Below are 22,895 nucleotides of genomic sequence, written 5' to 3' on the forward strand. Positions count from 1 at the left end.
AAGAACAGAGGTGAGGGTGAAAACATGGGGTTCTGTCACATGACCGTGTGATTATTATGCCAGAAGCTCGTGTCACTAAACTCCAGAGAATCCCTCGTCTACATCCAGCCTGCACAAACACGATTGATCCCCGAGAGCCGCCGCCCAGACTTTTTTATCTCATTGTGGACTCGCGTGTGACCGACTTCAAAGTTCCACCCGAACAATCGAAGGAAAGTAAATACGAGCTGGAATTAAACATGAACATGTGACGGGACGACGACGACGGCGTCCACCACGACGGGATTTTATCTTTTGATAAGAATAAAACTTGGTCTTCGTCCCCGGGTACGAAACACACTCTCAGATGCACCAGTAAGGTCCTGAAATCTCAAAATGTCAGGGGTTCTATGTTTGTATTCCTTAATTCTAATATAAATAAGCATTTCTTGTTTTTTAACTCGGAATTTGATGCCTTTTTGTAATGTAAGGTCTAGATTGTGTCTAGTCAGCCTCCAGTGCTAAACCCACTTAATATTGATCATTACCATTCACATGATACATGCCTATATGGGTGCTGATATATATAGTCTATAACAGGGTGCCCACACTTTCGTGGCTTGAGATCTACTATTTCAGTCGACAAGTCGTCGCGATCTCCTTTTTAAGGTCGACCTCATCATTTTTCAGAAAAGCTTTGGCTTCATGTGAATGTCAAAATTAATAATTAATAAATTTAATAAAATTTCTGTATGTCACATGAGATCTGAACATGAATATTCTCCATCAGCTTCTTCCACGTATGAATGAAACAGCGTCTCTGGAGCGCTCCTGCCTGAATCGAACCGTTTTTGGTTTCTCTGTGCTTGGTTGCAGACTCATCTTCACTAACAGTGCTAGTTATAAAAGGAAAAATGCAAAAGTGGCACAAACTGGCTACTGATGAAAGAAAACTTTCTATATTAGTGGTGCTTTAGGTGGGCACCGCAAATTAAAGAAACAGTGGCCACATTTTATGTAAATCATGTTGACCTGTTGATATGAGGCGCGATCTACCAGCGGGCAGATTCGCGGTCGACGTGTTGGGCACCCCTGATCTATAACATGATGGCAGCCACTGGTCAAACAGTCTCAACGTCTCAAAGTGCAATCATGTGAAAAAGGAAGTACAATAAAAAAAGAAAAGAATAGAATTAAAAGTAATAAGATGATCTGACCATAAATGCAGAGCTGCTTATTTATTAAACTTTAATAACATAGTTAAACATAGGGTTATTGATGCATTTGTTAAATATTTAAACCCCGACTTCATACACACTGCTGTTACTTTGCCAGTCCAACACCTCACTCCCACCACAGGCCTCTTTTTTTTATACCATGTATGGTGTATGGTCACCCTATTTCATTTTAATCTAAAGACCGTGAGTATTGATCTGCCCCTTTGATGCCCCTGATGGGATTAACCCTCTGTACTGGGTACGAACCCTCTCTGAGTCGTGTTTGGATGACACTGCAGTCCTCACCTCCAATATTCTGCAGCGTGATGGCGATGCCCGCTGCCATCTTGCCCGGTGTGCCGAACGCCCTGAATCCCAGCTGCTCGTACGCACGGATACCTGCAGGAAACACACGTGAGCTTAAACACACACACACTCTTACACACACACACACACTTACGTACACTTACATTCCGACTTTCACACCCCAAACCCTCCCAACCTCGTACAGATCTCACAGAAATAAACACGTATTTCTATTTTTATTTCATTTTATTTTATTTTATGTTCCCACACGCCGGCCTTGGTGATTCAGCCCAGACGCGGATGATGCCAGCAGGAGGTGAGGCGGGCGCAGGCGGTGACGCATGGCCGACACTCGCTGCTATATTTAGCTCTTCAGTCTTCACACATTGGCCAAGAAAAAATCCTGAGGGTTCAAGGGAAAACTGTCGATGTAATATGAGGATCATACGATTCATTCATTCATTCATTCAGAGTCTGTTTTACCAGTGCTGCAACCTGGTCAGGGTCACAGTGGGTCTGATTCACTGGGTGAAAGGCAGGAAACATAACGGACACACACACACACCTATGGGGACTTTAGTATCTTCAGTTATTATGACTGCATGTTTTTGGACTGTGGGAGGAAACCGGACCACCCAGGGAGAACATGCAAACTCCACACAGAAAGGACCCGGACCGCCCACCTGGGAATCAAACCTGGGACCTTCTTGCTGTGAGATGACAGTGCTACCCACCGAGCCACCGTGCCGCCCCAATCCATCTTATTTAGGATTTGATGCCACCCAAAAACATTCAGCACAAGGCAGAAGGACACCCTGGACAGGGCAGCAATCCAGTGCCGGGCAGTACTAACCTGCACGTTCACCCCCTTACACCTAGAGGCAATCCACCTGCTGGCATGTACTGAAGGAAAACAATAAACTAGACCCACATGCATACACCAAGTCCTGTATTAGGTACGTCTATCTGTTAGACTTTATCTAGGGTTAGATTAACTCGGCTATACAGTTACTGACTGTACACAGTGGTAAGCGCATGCAAGACCCACAAACCAGGTTAGCCACCGTGACCTTGATCACATGACACATATTCATGTGCGTGTTTATCCCAGCGTAAGAATGCTAATCCAGGATTAGCCGCTTGTGTTTGGCCGGTTGTTGTTACTCACCGACGACGCCCGAGGACTTGAGCAGCAGGTGGATGGAGTACGCCGAGAGACAAGCCACGGCGGTCAGGAGGAACCTGAGAGGAACCGAAACACCGCGGTCAGCAAACGGCGTCATGAACAGAGTCGTTAGGCTAACTGACCGTAAACATAAACATACAGCAAAATAGCAGTGACAGAAACCGAACGCTGAATTAAAGCTTTATTATTTCAGCAGAGCTCGATAATTCCAGTCCTATAGATCTGGAGGTCTGGACTTTGGTCATTTCTCTACTCGAAGATCTAATGATCATCAGCAGGAACAATGCTCTCAGTCTTATTTCTATTTTATTTCTGCTTTTTCTCCCAGTTTAGTCATAGTCAGTTCCTCTTTCTCTGCTGGAGACCCCAATGGCGCATGGAGGGTATATCCCTCTAACGCGTGCCCGCTCCACCGCCCGTACTTCGGTGGATCGGCGCGTGAGGTCGGTCTCACACACGGAGAGTCACACGCTGATCTCCACATTCCTCCACTTCTGTACAGGTGCCTTGGCCTACTAACCAGGGTCTTACATGGCATCGAAGACCCCGCCCACTTTTTAGTCCCGTCTTTTTCCCACCCAGCAGACTAGTGCTCACCAGGCGGCGTCCAGCCAACCGGTCGCAGGGCTGAGACTCAAACCTGGAGAGTTAATTAAGCTGCTGCATTTTAGGCTGCGTTTCTTTAATGTTCATGTACTGACTGAGTCTGCCACATAGGGCTAACACGTGCTTCCTGGAGTCCTAAAGGGCCGGAGTTCAGTAGTTTGGTGGGTAGGTTGACTTAGGTGGATCTAAACAGGTTAAACACCAAACTGTGCTGGAACCCTGGAGCCCAGGTGCACAGCATTATAAAGACTTAACACCAGGACATGCCTTTCTCTGCACCATGTTGTGTCGTGTTTGTGTCATGTTTGTGTTGGTGTTTGTGGGTGTGTGTATTCAGACGTCGTGTTTGTGTCGTGTTTGCGTTTGTTGGTGTGTGTATTCAGACGTCGTGTTTGTGTCGTGTTTGTGTTGATGTTTGTGGGTGTGTGTATTCAGACATCGTGTTTGTGTCGTGTTTGTGTCGTGTTGGTGTTTGTGGGTGTGTGTATTCAGACAACGTGTTTGTGTCGTGTTTGTGTCGTGTTGGTGTTTGTGGGTGTGTGTATTCAGACGTCGTGTTTGTGTCGTGTTTGTGTTGGTGTTTGTGTCGTGTTTGTGTTGGTGTGTGTTGCGGTGTGTATTCAGACGTCGTGTTTGTATCGTGTTTGTGTTGGTGTGTGTTGCTGTGTGTATTCAGACGTCATGTTTGTGTTGAGCCTCGTTAAGAAGGACTCGTGTCGCCTCGGCGAGGTGCCACCAACATTCAGCCAAAACACACACCACGCTGGAAAATCACCATAAAATCACTCACGCTACCCACCATGCCTGAGCTCTGGAATCTCTCTGATTATAATAACAGAAATAACAGTAATAACAATAATAATAATAATAATAATAATATATTTGTGTATTTTGCGTACGAGCTTAAACCTTCTCTCACCCATGTGTGCACCAGCCGTTAGCAAACACGAATCTTGGCCTGAATAATTCAGCACTTCAAAATGCCAGGAAGCTTAAAGACGTGGCAGAGACGTTTAATCCGCTCCAACCCTGCGAGGAATCGCTGCAGACGCACACACGCCACCTAAAACTGTGCTTTACATTTAACGGTTAAAAGCTGATCGATGATTTGGTGCCACACAGACGTTTTTTGTCATTAAGCTGATGGTAGAACAGACCCCATATTGTCTGATATTTTGTTGGATTTAAGCTCTTACGTCGGGGTCTGCGTGTGGAACAGACAGTGGTAGCCTGGTGGGTAGAGCTTTGGGCTATTCACTTACAGGAACATGACCACGCCCGTGTTAGCCATGGCGTACGCCAGTCCCAGAATTCCGCTTCCCATGATGGCGTTTCCCAGATTGAAGACCGACATCCCGAACGAGGTCTTTCCTTCAAACTGAACACCAGAGAGAATTAAAGCCTGTCAGGTCAAACTTCTACAGAGCCGATGGTATATTCAAACACTCAACAATTAACACTTAGCAAACACTCAACAATAAACACTCAAACACTCAACAATAAACACTCAGCAAACACTCAACAATAAACATTCAGCAAACACTCAACAATAAACATTCAAACACTCAACAATAAACACTCAGCAAACACTCAACAATAAACATTCAAACACTCAACAATAAACACTCAGCAAACACTCAACAATAAACACTCAGCAAACACTCAACAATAAACATTCAAACACAACAATAAACACTCAGCAAACACTCAACAATAAACATTCAAACACTCAACAATAAACACTCAGCAAACACTCAACAATAAACATTCAAACACTCAACAATAAACACTTAGCAAACACTCAACAATAAACACTCAGCAAACACTCAACAATAAACATTCAAACACTCAACAAACAGTCAAACACTTAACAATAAACACTCAGCAAACACTCAACAATAAACATTCAAACACTCAACATTCAAACACTCAACAATAAACACTCAGCAAACACTCAACAATAAACATTCAAACACTCAACAATAAACATTCAAACACTCAACAAACACTCAACAACATTCAAACACTCAACAACAAACATTCACTCAACCAACACTCAACAAGAAAACAATATCACGTCGGGTCTTACGTCTGTGAAACGCGGTGTTTTGTTGTCCTCATCGTTGGAGAGGAACTCTGAATTCTCCGCCTGGTTGGATTCGGCGTCTCTGGTGGTTCTGCTGGGATGTAAATAACACAACACATCTGTAAACATCAGTAAACACCACGCTGGACATACCGACCAATCAGAGTGTAAAAAATATTATTATATAAATGATCAAACGAGATTTATTTAAACTGCAGAACAGAACGTCACTTATTTTTACTGCTAAAAAGCAAAATTCTGGATTTATTGCCACACCTCTTTAATAGAGCAGTTCCAGTGTTTTGATTGGTTGGTACGTACCTGGTGTTTTCTGTACTATTAGGTACGAGTTCTCTACATGGTCCAACGAGAGCACAGAGAGGGAAAAACACATCAAATAAACGTAAATAAAAAACTTGTTAATTTTTCTGACGTGAATGAAATAAATCCAACGTTTCGTTTCCCGCTGTGGCCACGTAAACCTGTGCATGCAGGGGCGGGGTCAGGGGTGAGAAGCGGTGTTTAAACACACCCATACAGGTGCCCTCAGTACGTGGAGCAATCCTACATGCACCACTCGTTTCACACACACACACACACAGTCACACTTCCAAACTCGTGCACATGTGCTGACTTTCACACCGTGGCATCAGCGACGGGCATCGCGCACCCGTCCTGTGCATGGCAGCCGCCGAGCTGTGACGTGCAGCATCGCACCGACGGTCACCTGACAGACGCTAATAAGGTTTCACCTGTTAGTCGGAGGGGGCGGCGGCGCTGCAAGACACCACAGACACACAGCGATCACACAGCGCTACAGTCCACAAAATACCTGAAACAAACACTGCTGCCTTTATTATTATTATTAATTATTATTATTTTTACTCAGCTGGGCTGTTTCGCTTGAATCGCTTGATAAATAAATAAATAAACAAATATAAATCATTTATATCTTATTGAAATAATTAATAATAATGTTATTAGCTTTAACTAAAATAACACAGATATGAGGACACACTCCTTTAAACGAGTCAAAATTATTTGCACTAAAATGATCTGATACACCAGTGCTGCGACTCTGAGCTCTGCTACTGGCCGGTTAGGCGCCTGAACAGACGTGACCGGCTGTGCCTGCGGATGGACGAGCCTGAGGAAGGGGCGGCCTCTGCTGGGCGCTCGAGGCTCTGTACAGAGATGATGAATAACAGAGAGCAGTGCGTGGCTCTTAGTACGCGATAAAGATTTCTGTGTGAACCCGCCTGGTGCAGGTGAAAAGAAGCAGTCGGCACTACTTTTCTATGTAGTTTTAGTTATCCGTGTACAGGAACCTGACCGTGATGAGAGAACGTCAGCGTGTACTCACCGAGCCGGGCTCCCTGTTTGGGTTTTGTTGGCAGTCGTATCGCCTCCCGCTTCGTGGCCCTTCCCGTTGGGGACCGCGTTCATTTCGGCCGGCGCCGGATCCATAACGAGGTTCAGTTTTACTCCAGAAGCTGATAGAAGATTTTTATGGACTTATCAGGAGATTCTCACCTCGATCAAAACCCTGTAAAAATCAGAGCAGGATGTCAGTCTCAGAACCATCATACAGAGATCAATTTGGACCACCAATTTCTAAAAAAGATGAGACATTGTGTAAAGTAAACCACAGACCACAACACGTCTCCACAGTACTGAATACTGAATGTATTTCTACATATAGCTGATATATTTAGGCGTGCTCTTTGCGCATTAGGAGTTTCTGGTTGCATTTCTTTATGCAGTGGCGGACTGTGTTTTCCGAAGTGCTTTCGAGTCTATCATATACCGTCAAGGTGAAATAACAGAATTATTTGTAATCCTGAATTTTACTATTTTATTGCTGCATTTTCTCCCTTTTTCTGCCAGTTCAGTCGTAGCCAGTTCCTCTTCCTCTGCTGGAGACCCCGATGGTGTACGAGGAGGGTATATCCTCCTGACACGCCCTTCCTCCAATGTGTGCGCGCTCCACCGACCCCTTCTTATTCACCCATACTTCGGTGGATCGGCGCGTGAGCTCGGTCTTGCGTCACACGCTGAACTCCACGTTCCTCCACTTCTGTACAGGTGCCTAAGGCTACTAATCGGAGACCCTGCGCACTTTTTAGTCACGTATTTTCCCACCCAGCAGACTAGTGGCCGATTTTGCTTGCTAGAGAACTCGCTGATGTGGTAGCAGAATAACCCAGCCTTTGGTGGACCCTCGTTTCACACCTAATACCAGTTCACCTGCTAATTGGGGAACGTTTCCAAACACTGTAACTTGTAAAATCACTGTTTATGGTAAAAGCAGTTGAAAAGGTTTGTAGTTTTGCTCTGTATTTTAAAAAAGCCGAACTTTAATGACAGCACATCTGCAGTCTTGGGATCGTACTGGTGTTTAGAACGACTGAAACACACTTTTAGGTTCGAGTGGGTTCCTCGGCTCTTATTGCTGACCCGGCGTTCTTTTTTCGTTCCCGGTGCAGAGAGCCTGTTTTGTGGCTCCTTTCTCCTGAATTTCGAACCCCTGTGGCTCTTTAGGAAGAACCTGCCGGGGGTCCGAGCGACCCTTAAAAGACTGCATGCATGAGAGTGACGTGCGTTTCCTGCCTCCCCCTGACGTCTCGGTACCCATAACCTGGCTTATAAAGCACTCGAACCCAGTATTCCGCCCAGTGTTCCCATCAGCCCTGAGACATAAAGCACGCATGAAAGGCTGCAGAACCAGCCAGGACCAGCTGAGAACCAGTTCTAGCCTGTTTTGAGGCCTCGCTCTTATTCACGCTCTTTTCATTTAATTCGGGAGGGCTTAACATGACAGGCATGCGTGGTGCATGCTTGGGAGGATAAGCTGGCATAGCCGGGTGCCTCTCGCCCGCACTCGATCCAGTATCGCCGCCCCACTTCCCTCTGCCCTCGTTTTACGTCCCTTCGTCCTCTCCTCTCCTTTCGTTGTCGTTGGACTCGATTCGAGGACCGTTCCGGGCGAGCAGCACCTCCGCGGCACCCCCACACCGGCGGGTCGATGCGTACGATACGGCTCTCATTAGGCCTCACGCCGTTCTGGCTAAAGCCGGACAACGTGGTCAGCCAGCAAAGCGAGGTCCACACAATGCTGGATGTTGTGTGGTTTCCTGGGAACGGCTTCGAGGACACAGTGGGCCGATTGTGCCAGGCATCACTGGAGCTCCTGAGCCTCTTGGACATAGCTGGCCCCCCTTCTCCACCACCCCAGGCATTTCAAGGGCTGAAAAGGTAATTCATCAGGTCCTAATTGAAAAGACTTCCAAACCACCTCCAAAAATGAAGGGCACGTTTTGGATCCCACAAGCACGAGGCGAGGGAGCAGATATTTATTCCGCCAAGCGTTCCCATGCTAACGTTCATTCATTCCACAACTCGGAGCACGTACGCAGCGGACGCCGTGGGGTGGAAGCAGAGAGTTCGTAATTAATACGCACTGGCCGGGGAACGAGACGTCCTGCAGCTGGGCACGAAAAGCCTTCGCTGGATCTGTTCTTATTCCGCACGGCTGCCCGGCAGGAACTCGGAATCGGCCGAGATGTAATTAGAAGAGAAAAACACGTGTCGGTACGAAGGCTTAACAAAATTCAGCCTACGTTATACCAGCAAACCAACCCGGTTAGTCCTGGTTAACTGCACAACACAACAGAGGCCAATTACTTTCCTTTCTCTGTCGACCTTCTATAAGACTTTGAACCATGAATATGGGGATCTACCTTCAGTCAGAAGACACTAGAGTGTTAGTAAGGCTGAGCACTGATGTTAAACAATGATATGGAAAGGCTGCACACTGTTCAGAATAATGATATGGTGTTGAAGCACAGGTTTCGGTCCAGACTGAACCAGCCAAACTTTATAAAGAACTAACAGTTCTCAGTTCGGAGCAGTTTAGAACTCAGTAGTGATTACTGCAACTGAGGACAGACTCATTTTACACTGTATGTCCTTCAGGTCTATCAGGACCCGTTCGATCGCCACTGTTTGTCCACTGTGGCTGCGTTGCTGTACGCTTGAACTGATATACGTATTAATAATGGATCTAATACTTTTAGGTCGCTGTTTCTGTATCTTAGACCCACAGTTGAAAATGTCCCTCGCCCCCACATTAAACTCATCCCTTAAACACAGTCCTGCTGGTCGATGGATTAATTTCAGGTTGCTCTGCAGATGAATGGGTGAGACCCCACATGCCAGTTCCTCCGGAGAGCCAGGAAATAAAAGGACAGGATGCTAATTTGCCTCTGCCCTGAAAATGCCACTTTGAATGTTCCGTCTCTCTCTCTGGACCCTAGCTTACGGGAGAGTATTTCTCAGCGCTTTTCGGTCCATGGTGGTATAACGAGTGGTTGATTGGCTTGGTCCAGGTTTTCTTGGGCGCAGTACGCTGGGTTTTGCATTGGGTTGGTGCGGTGGTCAGCTCACATTCATTCTACACATGGTGTCCAAACCATCTCAGTCTTCGCTGTTGTACACGTTCCTCGATTCGGATGATGAATTGACATTCTAAGTGTCTCAAATCTCAAATTTGTTTTGTACCAGTGGTGGATCGTGCCCGCTAGGCGGTGCCCAGCCGACCGGTAGCAGAGCTGAGATTCAAGACTGGAATTAAAGCCAAAAAATTCTAATCTCGAATCTCAGCTCTGCTACCGGTCGGCCGGGCGTCTAGCAGGGACGATCGGCCACTGGTCTACTGGGTGGGAAAAGGCGAGACAAAAAAAAAGTGGGCGGGGTCTTCGAGGCTGCGTAAGGACCCTGGTTAGTAGCTCGAGGTGCCTGTACAGAAGTGGAGGAACGAGACCGACCTCATGTGCTGATCCACCGAAGTACGTGCGAATAAGAAGGGGTCGCGTTGGAGGGAGGGCGTGTCAGGAGAATATACCCTCCTCGTACACCATCGGGGTCTCCAGCAGAGGAAGAGGAACTGGCTATGACTAAATTGGAAAAAATGCAGAAATGCAGTACAATGGAACCCCGTCTGTGTTTGTGTATAACGTCGAACTCAGATCTAATCCAGCTGCACCCGAGTCCCTGCGATCGTCGGTTTGTTCAGCACGACCCCGGTTAGCGACACACATCTGTGCGGTGTGTGTGTGTGTGTGTGTGTGTTTAAATGCATGTTCTGCCCTTTTTAAGCTTCTCGCTGTGATGAACTCGAGCCGGACCAGCTGCACGCGAGACTGCAGGACTAATCCAGTCCTAATGAAGTGCAATTACATGCAAATCTCCCTTCCATCACCAACACGTCGTAAATTTCCACTTCACCCCCCTCGCCTTCACGCCCTCTTACCCACCATGACCTTTTTCACCCTGCATATTACATTATGGGTCCATTTGCAGGTCAAGCGCCCGGCCACGGTGCCCAGGCTCCTTGTTAACCAACACACACACATGACGTTTACATTTTTGCCATTTTATCCTTTTAACAAACTCAGGACCTTCTTGCTGTGTGGTGACAGTGTGGAATTTCATGTGTCTTGGATCTCATCCTCTCTGTTTCATTCCCATTCTATCAATCAGCGATTCTCTCTGACCAGTCTGTCTTTACGTCTCTCTGTCCGTCTGCCTGCTTCCTAACGACTCCCGTCCATCCTCAGCTCCCTCCCGTCTGTCCGTCCCTCATTAAAAAAACACTAAACACTACTATCTAATATTTTCTCATGAAAAGTAACTAAAGCGACAGACTGCCAGGTTAGAGAGAGAGAGAGCGTCGTCCTCACTAGCACGGCGGCGTGCTGATGCTGAACACGTCTGCTCCTTCTAAAAATAACCCCAGTGCACGAGACTCCATCACCTGACGGTGACGTAGAGCCATGCATCATCCATCAGCACCATCAGCACCGCAGAACCGCAAGGACAAAAACGCCGCGCCATCTGTCCTGCCACTGCCCGTCACGATGCCGCGCAGATAAGATCCAGCTTTGCTGATCAAATGAATTATTATAATTTTACTGATTTTAAGAGAAAATGTGACTCTTGGTTGGCAGCACCCACGTGAAAACGAACCAGGCAGACGGGTTCAGCTCGGCCGATTCTAAAGATCTTCTTTGGTCCTTGACGATTTCACATCAGTACGTGACTCGTTGCTGTCTTATCGTTAAGTCCCTACCTAATTCACGGACCGTGAAATGAGCCGTAATATTTAAAATATTAGGTTTGTGTTTGGCGATTTAACATGTGTCATTCGTGCAGCGTACAAGTGCCTCACGTTTACTGGTTAATCTGCACTGTGAGGCATCCTAGCGATCCTATGGCAATTCAGTTAGATGTCGAAGTGTAAAGCAGCTATAACTCAGTCGTGACAGGTCCAGGTCATGGTCGTCCTTCAGTAAGGTCATAAATTCAGGTTTACTGCCCCTCCTGGCCTTGGTGTTTGTACCTGTACCTGTTTAAGTGTGATGTAAATACCGGTGGTACTTAAAATCTGAGAACCTAAGCGTCCGTGACCATTTTTGGGGAAGGGGGGATGAGGGGTGCAGGGCTATAAATAAATCACATTATACTCTATGTGACTCACTGCAGTCACTGCTGATATACAACAGAAGCTCAGGGGTGTCTCCTGGTACCTCACATGTCATTTAGGAACAAAAAATATTGGAACAAAAAAAACCCACCTTGGCTGTTGCAGGGCTTGAACCAGCAACCTTCTGATTAGCAGTCCGACTACAAGATTACCAGTCCAGTACCTTAACCACTGAGCTACCACTTTTCCCATACATACATGTGATGTAAAAATGATAAACAGCTTTGAATGATATAGGTTCCCATCAGCATAACCTGATTGAGGTTGGTGTGCCCAAAGATTGTTCTGGAAACACGGTGTATAGGGCAGAGTGCAATGTATACAAAGCACCCGTCAATTGCAGGGCATGAAACCAACTGCATGCTGTTGGGAGTACCTGGGAAAAATCAGCACTGGACCCTGGACTTGTGAAGCAAACACTAGGCTACTAGAAGGAAAACCAAAAGCTTTATATCAATTACTCTGATTGCTCCCTAAATCAGCAAAAAAGTTGCACACAGAAGCATTAGCAGCTTTATCCCAAGCATTAGATCCGTTATTAATCAACACACTGATGCAGGGGGTGACGTGGGTCTGATATTTTTCTACTTATAAAGAAGGAAAAGCCCACGGATCGTGGAACGCTGCTACAAACAATAGCAGTGTGTGTAAATGCTAATCCGACGCCACTTTGTGCCATTTTCGAGCCGCCACCACCCACCAGCTCCAAAACACGATCATAAGACACAAACAACAAAGACTTGCCCTCTGCCAGCTGGAAAAGTTACAGAATCTGAGACTCGGCTGACCAATCACGGGCCGGGATGCAGTCATGTGGTACCAGGAGTTACCCAATTATGATTTCCAGTGTATCTGTGGGCTTTATTTGACATAACTGTAATTAATCATCAGATGATTGATTGATTGATTTCTGTATTGATCCCTAAAGGGAAGCTGCAGCATTACTTAAGCAATTCACACAAACACATCCATGAAGTGCAACAAGGAAATACAAGTAAAACTGTAAAAATATAATTCAATCTAAATATAAGATAAAAAAAATAAGAATATAAAGACCATAAAACACAAAAACAAATTAACTAAAGGAGTAAGACTTATGCCTGGTTCTCACTACACGATTCTTGCCCTGATTTTTGCTCTCCGACTGGTCGGTGATCGAAACTCGGCACTCAAGCGCCATGTGTGAATTGCTCAACAACTCGATCCGAACAGCTCGAAAAGATATATAGCTTGTCAAATATCTGGATCTGAGTTGCCCGACTGGCGATGAGTGCTATGTTAAACAGCCAATGAGAACGCAAGATACGGTGTGAGGGGAAACGCAGGAGAGGAGTGTAAACAGGTGGGACAGGGGCGTAATATAGTTTATATCAGAATACATCGGCACACGCTCAAGTTTTACATTATTTCTGACCTGATCGTTCTCTACAAAACGTAACACCAACATTGCGTTGTGAAAAAAATATTTATTAACCTCCAACTCACTATAGAACAATCCATGCTGTTCACGTAGCCAAATCCACTCAGATTTGCGTTTGTTTACGTGACTAAACGTAGTTTGGGAGACCAGAGAAGCTCGTCTGCGATTCCAGTTGGTAATAGATGGTGTAGTGTGAAACCTCCTATCCCCGATCAGTCGTGTAGTGTGAAATACACACTGACTTGAAAGACTCCCGATTACAAGAGATCCAGTCGTGTAGTGTGAACTGTACAGCGACCTGATGACTTGGAAAGTCATGTAGTGTGAACTTGGCATAAGAGGTGACGTTTAAAACAGTATAAAGTGCAACTGTGCATTTTAAAGAGTACTGATGCAAGATTGATTATCTTAGTTACTAAAGGATCTGTTTCTTCCCCAGCACCAGTAAGAGTAATATGTTGTATACTATATGTACATAGGCATTATACTGTATATATTTTAATGTTTCCCCAACTGTAGGATTAAATCAACATTATATCAGTTGCCCCATTCCTGCATTTTCATCCTCAGCAAAAATCAGGTTAATAATCTAACTGGCAATAATTATTTTACTGGTTTGACTTTGTAGTGATTACAGTTTAAACCCAGCACTAGTCTGTAAGTAAAATTTCTCATTTGTAAATAAAGATTTTGCTTGATACAGTAAGCAGTAAAAATCTACTGCACTGATCTACGACCTTGCAGAATGCGGTCAAACCCGGCAGCATGGACCCAATGTGACCCACGTTCACCAGCTTCTATTCAATGCAGCGGACGGAGCTGTGGAATTTTTCCTCATCGGCCTAAAATATTTACGCACAACCGCACGTACAGAATCCATTCCATCAGTGACTTGAGTCACTAATCACTGACCGTTACACAGGTCATTACTCGGCATACTTAAGTAAATATAACATGCAGGGTAAATAAAGTAGCTCTCAGACTGTTTGACAATAAAGCTCAACATCTCAATGAATGGAAGTGTTTATGCTTCAGACAGAATCTCTAGTAATGTGAGTAAACAAAGAGAAAAAAACGGGTTCAAGTGGGTTCGTGTCAGCTGCTCTGGAAGTCCAGACATTCACTGCCCACTCCTCATGACACCAGATAACCCGGCAAGACTCTGTGAATGGGTTACGGTAGGTTATGAACAGCTTAGTTTGCACCAGTACCTAATAGTTCAGTCCCCTCCAAAAATATAAGGTAAATCATCATGTACTTTTATAAAATTCATAAGATATTCCAGATATAAACTAAACAAACCTGCATGGACGACATGCATCAGAAACAAATGCATTTTTTCATCTTATGATCTTAAGATAGCAAACGTTTTCGTGTGATCACTAAATACACAGGCTGCACCATGGTTTGCATTACAGAGGGGGAATTGGGGGGTCTGACCCTCCTAATTAATGCTTGGACACCCAACACTTCAGGGGCTTGTTAGTTAGCTAATATATAAGGTTGTCACTGAATGATTCCCAGCAACCCTTGAGGAAATAATTCAATGTTTATCAGTGCCAGACGATTCCCAGTAATTGCTCGGCACTTAATAAGGTTTGCCAGCTTTGTTGCAGCGGCCGCAACCTCCACACCTTGTTATCAAGAGAACACAGGAAAAAGAAGTCGTGATCTCAATAAAACGACATTTGTTATCTCGAGAACATGAGATAAGAAAAGAAATAACACACCAGCCTTTCTGGACTCCTGTATAAATGTGCTAGTTTGCACTGAAATATAATTAAAGAGGATAAAATGTACAATAAAGTCACTAATTAGTACTAATTAGTGCATAAACAGACAGAACCGTCAACAGAAAAGCAAAGATATTCTCAACTTAAATAAGATAATCACATTTCTACTTCTGTAAGAGTAAAAATGCACTAATAATAAAGAAAACACACATGACATGATGCTGAATTTTAGCCAGGAATCATTAGTCAGTACAGTCAGAAAGGGAACACACAACTAGTCCATAATATACTATTAAAAAAGTGCTTTTTCCTTTTCTTTATACACATAACATTGATTAATACACAATAGCGAGACTTAAAGAATCGACTCTACTCGATTCCGGTATCGACTCTCACTTTTTTGAACGCAAACCGGACAGTTTTTTCTTTAATGTATTTAATGTATTGTAGCGTCGCCACTAGGGGGCGCCACAGTATATTTTTGTGAACTTGTTCCATTGGTGTAAATGCCAAATAAGAATAAAGACAAACACCAAAAGCAGATCTAATGTTTTAATGATATTACTTGAACGAACACGTTTGAGAATCGGTATCGGTGGACTGAACGTCTAACCGGAGTCGTTGATACCGAAGATCGGTCAAACCTGCAAGTCAGGAGTCGGTGTAACGATACTGAGTGTATCGAAACCCTTGCATGCTTTAACAGGACTGGAATCGGTATAATAACGATGATATGTGGAATCAGAAGTCACACGACGTTACATAATATAACGGAGCTCGGTGTAACGGAGGTCAAATAATAATGAGGCGTCACGGGGGGTCTGATTTTGGGGAAGCTGAGCAGAATCTGGGTCACAGATCGAAGACGAATAAATGGGGAAGTAAGCAGAACGCAATCGAGCTCTCAACAAGACATTGGTGTGATAAAAGTACCGAACTGACTCTTACCGAATACCGGAGAGAGGAGAGCACGATCTGCGCCGCGTTCTCTCACCGCGTCCCGAATTTTGCTCTCTCGGTCCGGACACACAGCACCGAAACAAACACGCTGTGATGGAAACAGACCGTCCACGACTAATCCTATCGAGTCAAGACTGTCCGATCTGAAGTGGTGGAGGGTTTTAAAGTGGGTCCTGATGAGAGCCGGTTCCTCCCCGCCCACTCCGCTCCGTTATTCAGTCGGTGATGCGCGCCGGTCTGAGGGAACCGCGCACCGATAGGCTACAGATCAGCCGAGTAATCAGACCGACGTCAGATCTATTCATTTTCACCTCGTTTCGTTCCCTGAGCTAACTGTTTTACCCTGGTCAGGCTCGCTGTGGGTCCGACTTCACCGGGAAACACGGACAGGGCTCCACACCACCCGGCCGGTTGGTAGCACAGCTGAAATTCCAAGTCGGATCTCAGCGGTGATTCATTTATTCAGTTATTGTCTGTTTTATCACCGTTTTATTCTGTTCAGGGTCGCGGTGGGTCCAATTCATTGAGCGAAAGGAAAAAACACACAGCCAGTCCATCACAGAGTAAACACACACATACCTAAAGCAATTTTAGTATCTCCAAATAACCTGACTGCATGTCTTTGGACTGTGGGAGGAAACCGGAGCACCCGGAGGAAACCCACACAGACACAGGGAGAACATGCAAACTCCACACAGAAAGGACCTGGACCGTTCTGCCTGGGAATCGAACCCAGGACCTTCTTGCTGTGTACATATTTACTCAGTCAAAATCTAGATCTATTCAGTTAAAAAAAGGTAGAGAAAATATGAAAATACAGACACACCAGCCAGGTCAGGTGACCCACTAAACTCAGCAAACAGACTACTACTACGACTACTACTACTACTAGATGATCCAAAGATCCTGTCTAGGTTGTGTTCATGTCCTTCACTTAAGTGTGTCAGTGGTGCATGACGTTTGTGACTGCAGCAAAACTGGGTTTAATTCTGCCCTCACTGTCAGTGAAAAGTCACTTTCCTCTTACCTTTGCATGGGTTTCTATCAGGTACTCCTGTAACCCCCACCTCAAGAAACATGCAGAAGGTAGATTATCTGCTATGAATTACCCCTAACTTAAACTGAGTCAATTTGATTGACTGCTTACGTTTGGTGTCCAGTCTCCGTCATATTTCTGTGCTAAAAGTTCCCAGTTCAGACCCACCTTGACCCTGACCAGGATGGAGCAAAAGATGAACACAAATGATACGTGTTCTGTGGTAATAAACTACATATTATGAGGGCTTTTCTAAACCTTCTAAACCTCAGAGCTCGAAAAAAAAGCTTATGTCATATGACAGAGGGGTTGTTTCGACGTTATTTATTTCACCTGGTTTGATTACAGAGTTGTGACCAAATCAGATAATGACATACAGTGTCTCCTTATAAAGGAAACAGATTTATTTATTTACACTGGTGAGTGTCCTGCTCAGAAACACTGGGCACCGGGCAGCCGGTACACAGCACCAATCCATCCATCAACCGGGCATCACACACTGACTGTGACTGGACTTTATAGTGTTGTGTTATGTAGCCGTCAGCTGCTCTGGAAAGACTTTAAATGAGAACATGACTGTGGGGATTCACTTTCATTCAGCCACAAGAGCATGAGTGCACTTTTGTATGGCATAATAGGGGAACTGACTTGCAGTCTGTGTTTCAGTTCATCCCGAAGCTGCTGGATGAGGCTCCACAGTTTAGTCAGGTTTTTCCATGCCAAACCCGGCAAACCATCTCTTTATGAAGCCTCACCTTGCGCAGGGGTGCAGGGGTGTAGGAACAGGCATTTCCAAAACTCATGGATGGCATCCATCAAAACCAGATCTGATTCAATCTGATTCTAAGGGGCAGCATCGAAACCCTTACAGGGGTGTAAGGATGGATTTTAGCATTCCAGCTGCACCAACACACCTGGCCGTAAAACGCTGCACCCGCCGTTATTTTAACACAGCAATGCCTGCCAGCCTGAGCCCGGGAACCGGCGACACCCACCAACCTGGAGACTTCAAAGCATGTTTAAGAAATCACGTCGTTCTACCCTTGAGGAGTCCGAGTTTTAAAGAGGAAGGCCTCTTTTCTCCTGCCCGAGACTCCGCGAGCGATTCTCTGCAGCTGCATCTGTCCCAGCAGGTTACGTCCCGAATCAGTCACTTTATGAAAGTTGAGGCCAGGCGTCCTCCGGAGCCGGCATTTCTTGGGACAGACGCTGTAGTGGAATATCCGAAGTGCTGGGCTTACGGCGTACGTAGACTTCCCTCTTCATGGAGGTAAAAATTGGCATTAACTGACTTTGGCTGAACGAAAAGTTAAAATTACAGGTGGCACTGCGATTTATCACGCTAGCCCACCACCACTAAGATCCAGGTTCTACATGAGAAGGGTGGCTGCAGCCCTTGATGGATTGGTGGCCGTCCAGGGTGTTCCTGCTTTCTGCCCAATGTTTCTTGGTGGACGCGGACCAGTCGCAACCCTGACCAGGATAAAGCAGTTGATGAAATTGATGCCTTTTGGTACCTAGAGCATTGAAATCTCAGCCTGTCCAGTTAAAAGCCTTGTCGAGCTTCATCAAGACGATAACCTGGGGCAATAATCAGAACAACGCAGGACCCTGGAGCTGTAATACTTGCTGTACCCACGCTGCCCTGCTCCCAAAGTTCGAGAACAAACGTCACAAACATGAGCAATTAAATACATTTCATTATTCGTAATTTATAATAAATTACACCCAGTGACATTACCGACCCACGAAAGCCGAAAGCAAGGAGGAGAAACGATCGAGTGCAGGGGCGGCGGGAGAACATATGTAGGTGGCGAATATTACATAACAGCGTAACGAGTCCGTCTTTGATGGGATTATCAACATGAGACATCTGTCACGGCGCTCTGTTTGTTGTTCTTCCCCTCATATTCATCATCAGAAAATGCTTTCAGAGAAGAGAGTTCAGAGAGCGACCCCCGGCTCAGGGACCCCGCCGGAACAGATGGACCGGACACGCACATACATACACACACATGCGGCTTTTCTACACCGCCTGCACACGCACATACGTGCACACGTTTCGGACCCTTGTTTGTGTTCTCATGCTGAGCACCCCGGTGACGGGGAACAAACGGTCCCCGACTGTTCTGCTCAGTGAAAGAAATTCCACGAATAGCCCTGATGCTTCACAAACCTGGGTCACACGCATCCAGGAGGCTCACAACGTCCCTCCGAAGAGTGTGTGATGAAGTTTGATTTAAATTGTGCACAAATGTGAACAGAATGTAAGGATGTTTGCTCCTACGGGATGTAAGAGTACTACATCAGAAAATCAGGAGGCTGTGCACTCGTTCCACAGGGTATGAGAAATGAGCCCCCTGTGAAATGCATGACCACAAGGGAACGTACAAAAATTTTGATAAAATAGTCTTAAAATAGCTAGCTTTGTCCTGCAGACACCCTGACTGAGATCCCTGGAAAGAAGATAAAAAAATGCCAGCAGAAGAGCCTGCAGGAACAAAGATCCAACCTTGTAGAACACACAAACACAATACAATGAGCCCAGGTCAAGGTGTACAACATTACCGGTATTTAAAGATCACTCCCAGCTGCACCTGCCAGTCAAAATGGCATGGTAGGTAGGCATGATCCTCTAACCCACGCTACCTGCCATGAGGAGTACTCGAACAAAATATGCTGTTACAATTAATGATGTAATAATCATAACTCACTATGTGCTTTCACATTTTATTCTTAAAAAAATAGGGCAAGACTAGAGATTAGAGAGGCCACCATTCCCAAAAACACTCGATTTTTTTTATGACACCTTTTGTGGCAGAGCATTTCAGTAAAGCTGAAGAAATTTAGTGATTGTGACTCTGGAACAGCCATGAAAACTGTGAGTGAGTCTTGATGCTTGAAACAATGACATTGCAGGTATAAAAAAAAGTCAATTAGCGCCTCCTCCGACACTTGCTATTGTGTGCCGCTCAGGTCCCCACATGCTGTTTGTGTTCTAGCGCTATTTTAAGGAAAGTCAGTTTCCTCTGGAGAGGGAATTTTAACCTGAACACAATATAAGAATGTTCGGTTCATCAGTAGAAGTGCTGTAGATGTGCAATTATTTTGGGTTCTACGTGCAAGACCTGACAAGGCAACCCTCAACAATCTGCAGCAAAGCTTCTGCTTCAACACCCCAAACAGCAGCTCTGAAAGGGCTAAGAAAGCTGGGTGAAGCTGCACTGGGTTCACACATCATAATCACATAATCAAAGTCTGGCACATCAAAAGCAACGTACAAATTATTACTGCATGCTAAAACTCGCTTTAAAAATGCTTGTCAGCATTGCAGTGGCTCAACATCTATATACAAACCTTGACCGATTGTAGGGAGGTCATTCATTGCGTGATCAATGGTGTCCAAAACACAGAACATGTGTAACGGTTGGTTAAATGTATTATAAAAACAATAAAGGCAGAAGGATCCCGGTCTAACCAACATTTATGACGTTCTGCATAACAGAAAGAACGTGGGGTTTTGTTTTTGATCTGTTGGTCTTCTGGTAATTCCGTCATAGTTTGTCATCAGTCTGACCACAAATACACCCAGTATACTCATTTAGAAAGGACTGGTCATACACGGGTGTGGTGATTTCCAAACTGGTAAGCAGACAGAGAATGAGAGGCTGTAGAGAAGAAACCACAGAGCTCTGGTGAGTCTGAACTTTGTGATGGTCTGTCTTGACCTTAGTGAGGACGTGGCTTTCATACTGGACAAGCGAGTGCGGCTGAAATGAACTCCAGACTCACATTCACTAAATAATTAATGAGTGAGTGTATTTTTACATTAAACCATGTAGTTAGTGAGAGAGCACGTTCATATATCGTACTGTTAATGTTTATACGATTTTCCATTGCACATACTGTCCACAAATCTTCCAATAAAAAACTGTGAGGACAGTTTGGATCCCAAGTGGTTGCCTCACATCAACTGTGTGTGGAGTTTGTATGTTCTCCCTTTGTCAAGTGGGTTACCTGATGCTCCAGTTTCCTCCCACAGTCCAAAGACGTGCAGTCAGGTTAACTGGAGCTACTAAAATTGCCCTAAGTGTAAGTGTATGTGTCCTCTGTGATGGACTGGCGACCTGTCCGAGGTGCTTTCTGCCTTTCGCCCATTGAATCAGACCCACCATGACCCTGACCAGGATACAGTGGTGGTAAAACAGACAGTGAATGGTTTAATGAATATCTTACCTGCATAAAAGTTTCTTAATGGAAAATGCACAAGCAAACTAAATAAATAAATAATACATTTACAATGCTTGACTCACCAATCATGTAATTATGGTGTATAATTTCATATCATCAGTTTTACGTTTCATAACATCCACAGGTAATTATGGATGAATAACATCACCAGCCGAACTGAAAATATAAGTATAAGGAGGATGATTTAGAATGAACTGCCCTCAGATTAAATTCATTTTATAACACTGATGTTTATTCCTGGAGCCATCATGTTTCTTTTTTTGCTCAAATCCTGTTTTCCTGTAAGCAGCATGAACATTACAGCACACGTTTGTTTACCCCACAGCTTAGATAACCAAACCTGAGGAGCAAAGCACTGCTTTCATCTTCTGTTCTGAGATTAGAGCTGCAGAAACAAAGCGACTGTGTGATCGTCCTTGTTCTTTCGAGGAAGATGAATGGGAACATGGAGGTCTGAGCAGTAGCGAGCCGTGGCTCTTAAACCCCGGCCCCCTGACACCAACCTCCCTTGTTTAAAAAAACAGCCAAATTTACTGTGTCCTCTCCTAAAGCACTGCAAAAGTACTGTATGAAAATGAAGACGATAATTCATCCATATAAACGCAACCAGCAAACAGCACAGAGAAAGTTATCACCTAAACAAAATCATCCTTACCAATAATCATCTCAACAAACCAGCTCCATGTGCACTACACCACGCCCGCTGTTTCCTTCTGTTCTCTTATACTAATAAATAAACAGAATGAACAGTTAAAGCAGTCTTTGTTTTCTTTATATTTATTCGTTGAACATAAGAACATGTCTAAATGTATCATACTGGGTAGCTAACTGCCTTAATACACACATTTTATACTGTCATTTCACAATTATAGTCAAAGCTTGCTGTAGGTACATGGTTTTAAATAAACAACATGACTACTGTGCTGATGAATTCTGGGATAATTACTCCAGCATTATGCTTTTACATTCCGGCCGACATTAAAGTACAACAGCGTATTTTGCATGAATAAAGTTGATGTTTTGTATGCAGTACAAGCTACAATGAAAACTATATTTTAGCATCATTTAGTATAATTACCTACAAATCCCTCAAGCTAAATTTCCCATGGGAAGGTGCACTAGACCTCACACGCTGACATAATGCTCACAAACATGTCAGGAATAAGTGTGTCTTTGTACAAGAACAATATTTAAGTGAATCTGAAAGAACAATGCGGGGGAAATCCACCTCTGGAGGTGATGTGTGTTAGTCTGGGGCCCTCATTTAACCAGAATAGATGCTGTTTATGCAACAGGGGACACGAGAGGATTCGGTAAACCTACGTGTTAGGGCTAAAGATAAAAATCTGAATCTAAATAACCTACATAATTTCACATTGGCCCTGTAGTGCAGTAGCTAGGGTGTGAAAAGCTGAATTTGCTGTTTCAAGTGTATTGTGCAGATATATTGAGTCTTAAACCATTTGGGTTTTAGTCTTTTTTGAAAGTAAATACAATAGAATACTTAGTTAATACAGTTTTTGCAAATGCAACAGATGAACCAAAGAGAACAACGAAGAACAATTGATGGA

The 22,895-nt window shown here is 44.7% G+C and overlaps 1 protein-coding gene across 4 annotated transcripts in view; it reads right to left on the minus strand.

Moving 5' to 3' along the window:
• Positions 1 to 16,172, minus strand: part of slc38a3a (solute carrier family 38 member 3a) — a 28,156-nt gene extending 11,984 nt beyond the window's left edge. The window contains exons 1-7 of one of the 4 annotated variants that reach the window (XM_062986302.1): positions 16,026 to 16,172; positions 6,744 to 6,926; positions 5,702 to 5,734; positions 5,384 to 5,471; positions 4,557 to 4,672; positions 2,671 to 2,744; positions 1,503 to 1,595 (exon numbers count right to left, since the gene is read on the minus strand). In XM_062986302.1, the coding sequence (XP_062842372.1) occupies positions 1,503 to 1,595; positions 2,671 to 2,744; positions 4,557 to 4,672; positions 5,384 to 5,471; positions 5,702 to 5,734; positions 6,744 to 6,847 (508 nt within the window). In that variant the 5' untranslated portion in view covers positions 6,848 to 6,926; positions 16,026 to 16,172. Of the gene's footprint in view, positions 1 to 1,502; positions 1,596 to 2,670; positions 2,745 to 4,556; positions 4,673 to 5,383; positions 5,475 to 5,701; positions 5,735 to 6,743; positions 6,927 to 16,025 lie in introns of all 4 variants that reach the window. The other 3 variants (XM_062986301.1, XM_062986304.1, XM_062986303.1) reach the window with 3 other exon arrangements.
• Between the last annotated feature and the right edge of the window lie 6,723 nt (positions 16,173 to 22,895).

The sequence above is a fragment of the Trichomycterus rosablanca genome, chromosome 24 (assembly GCF_030014385.1).
Source record: "Trichomycterus rosablanca isolate fTriRos1 chromosome 24, fTriRos1.hap1, whole genome shotgun sequence".
In the NCBI taxonomy this organism is placed as follows: Eukaryota; Metazoa; Chordata; class Actinopteri; order Siluriformes; family Trichomycteridae; genus Trichomycterus; species Trichomycterus rosablanca.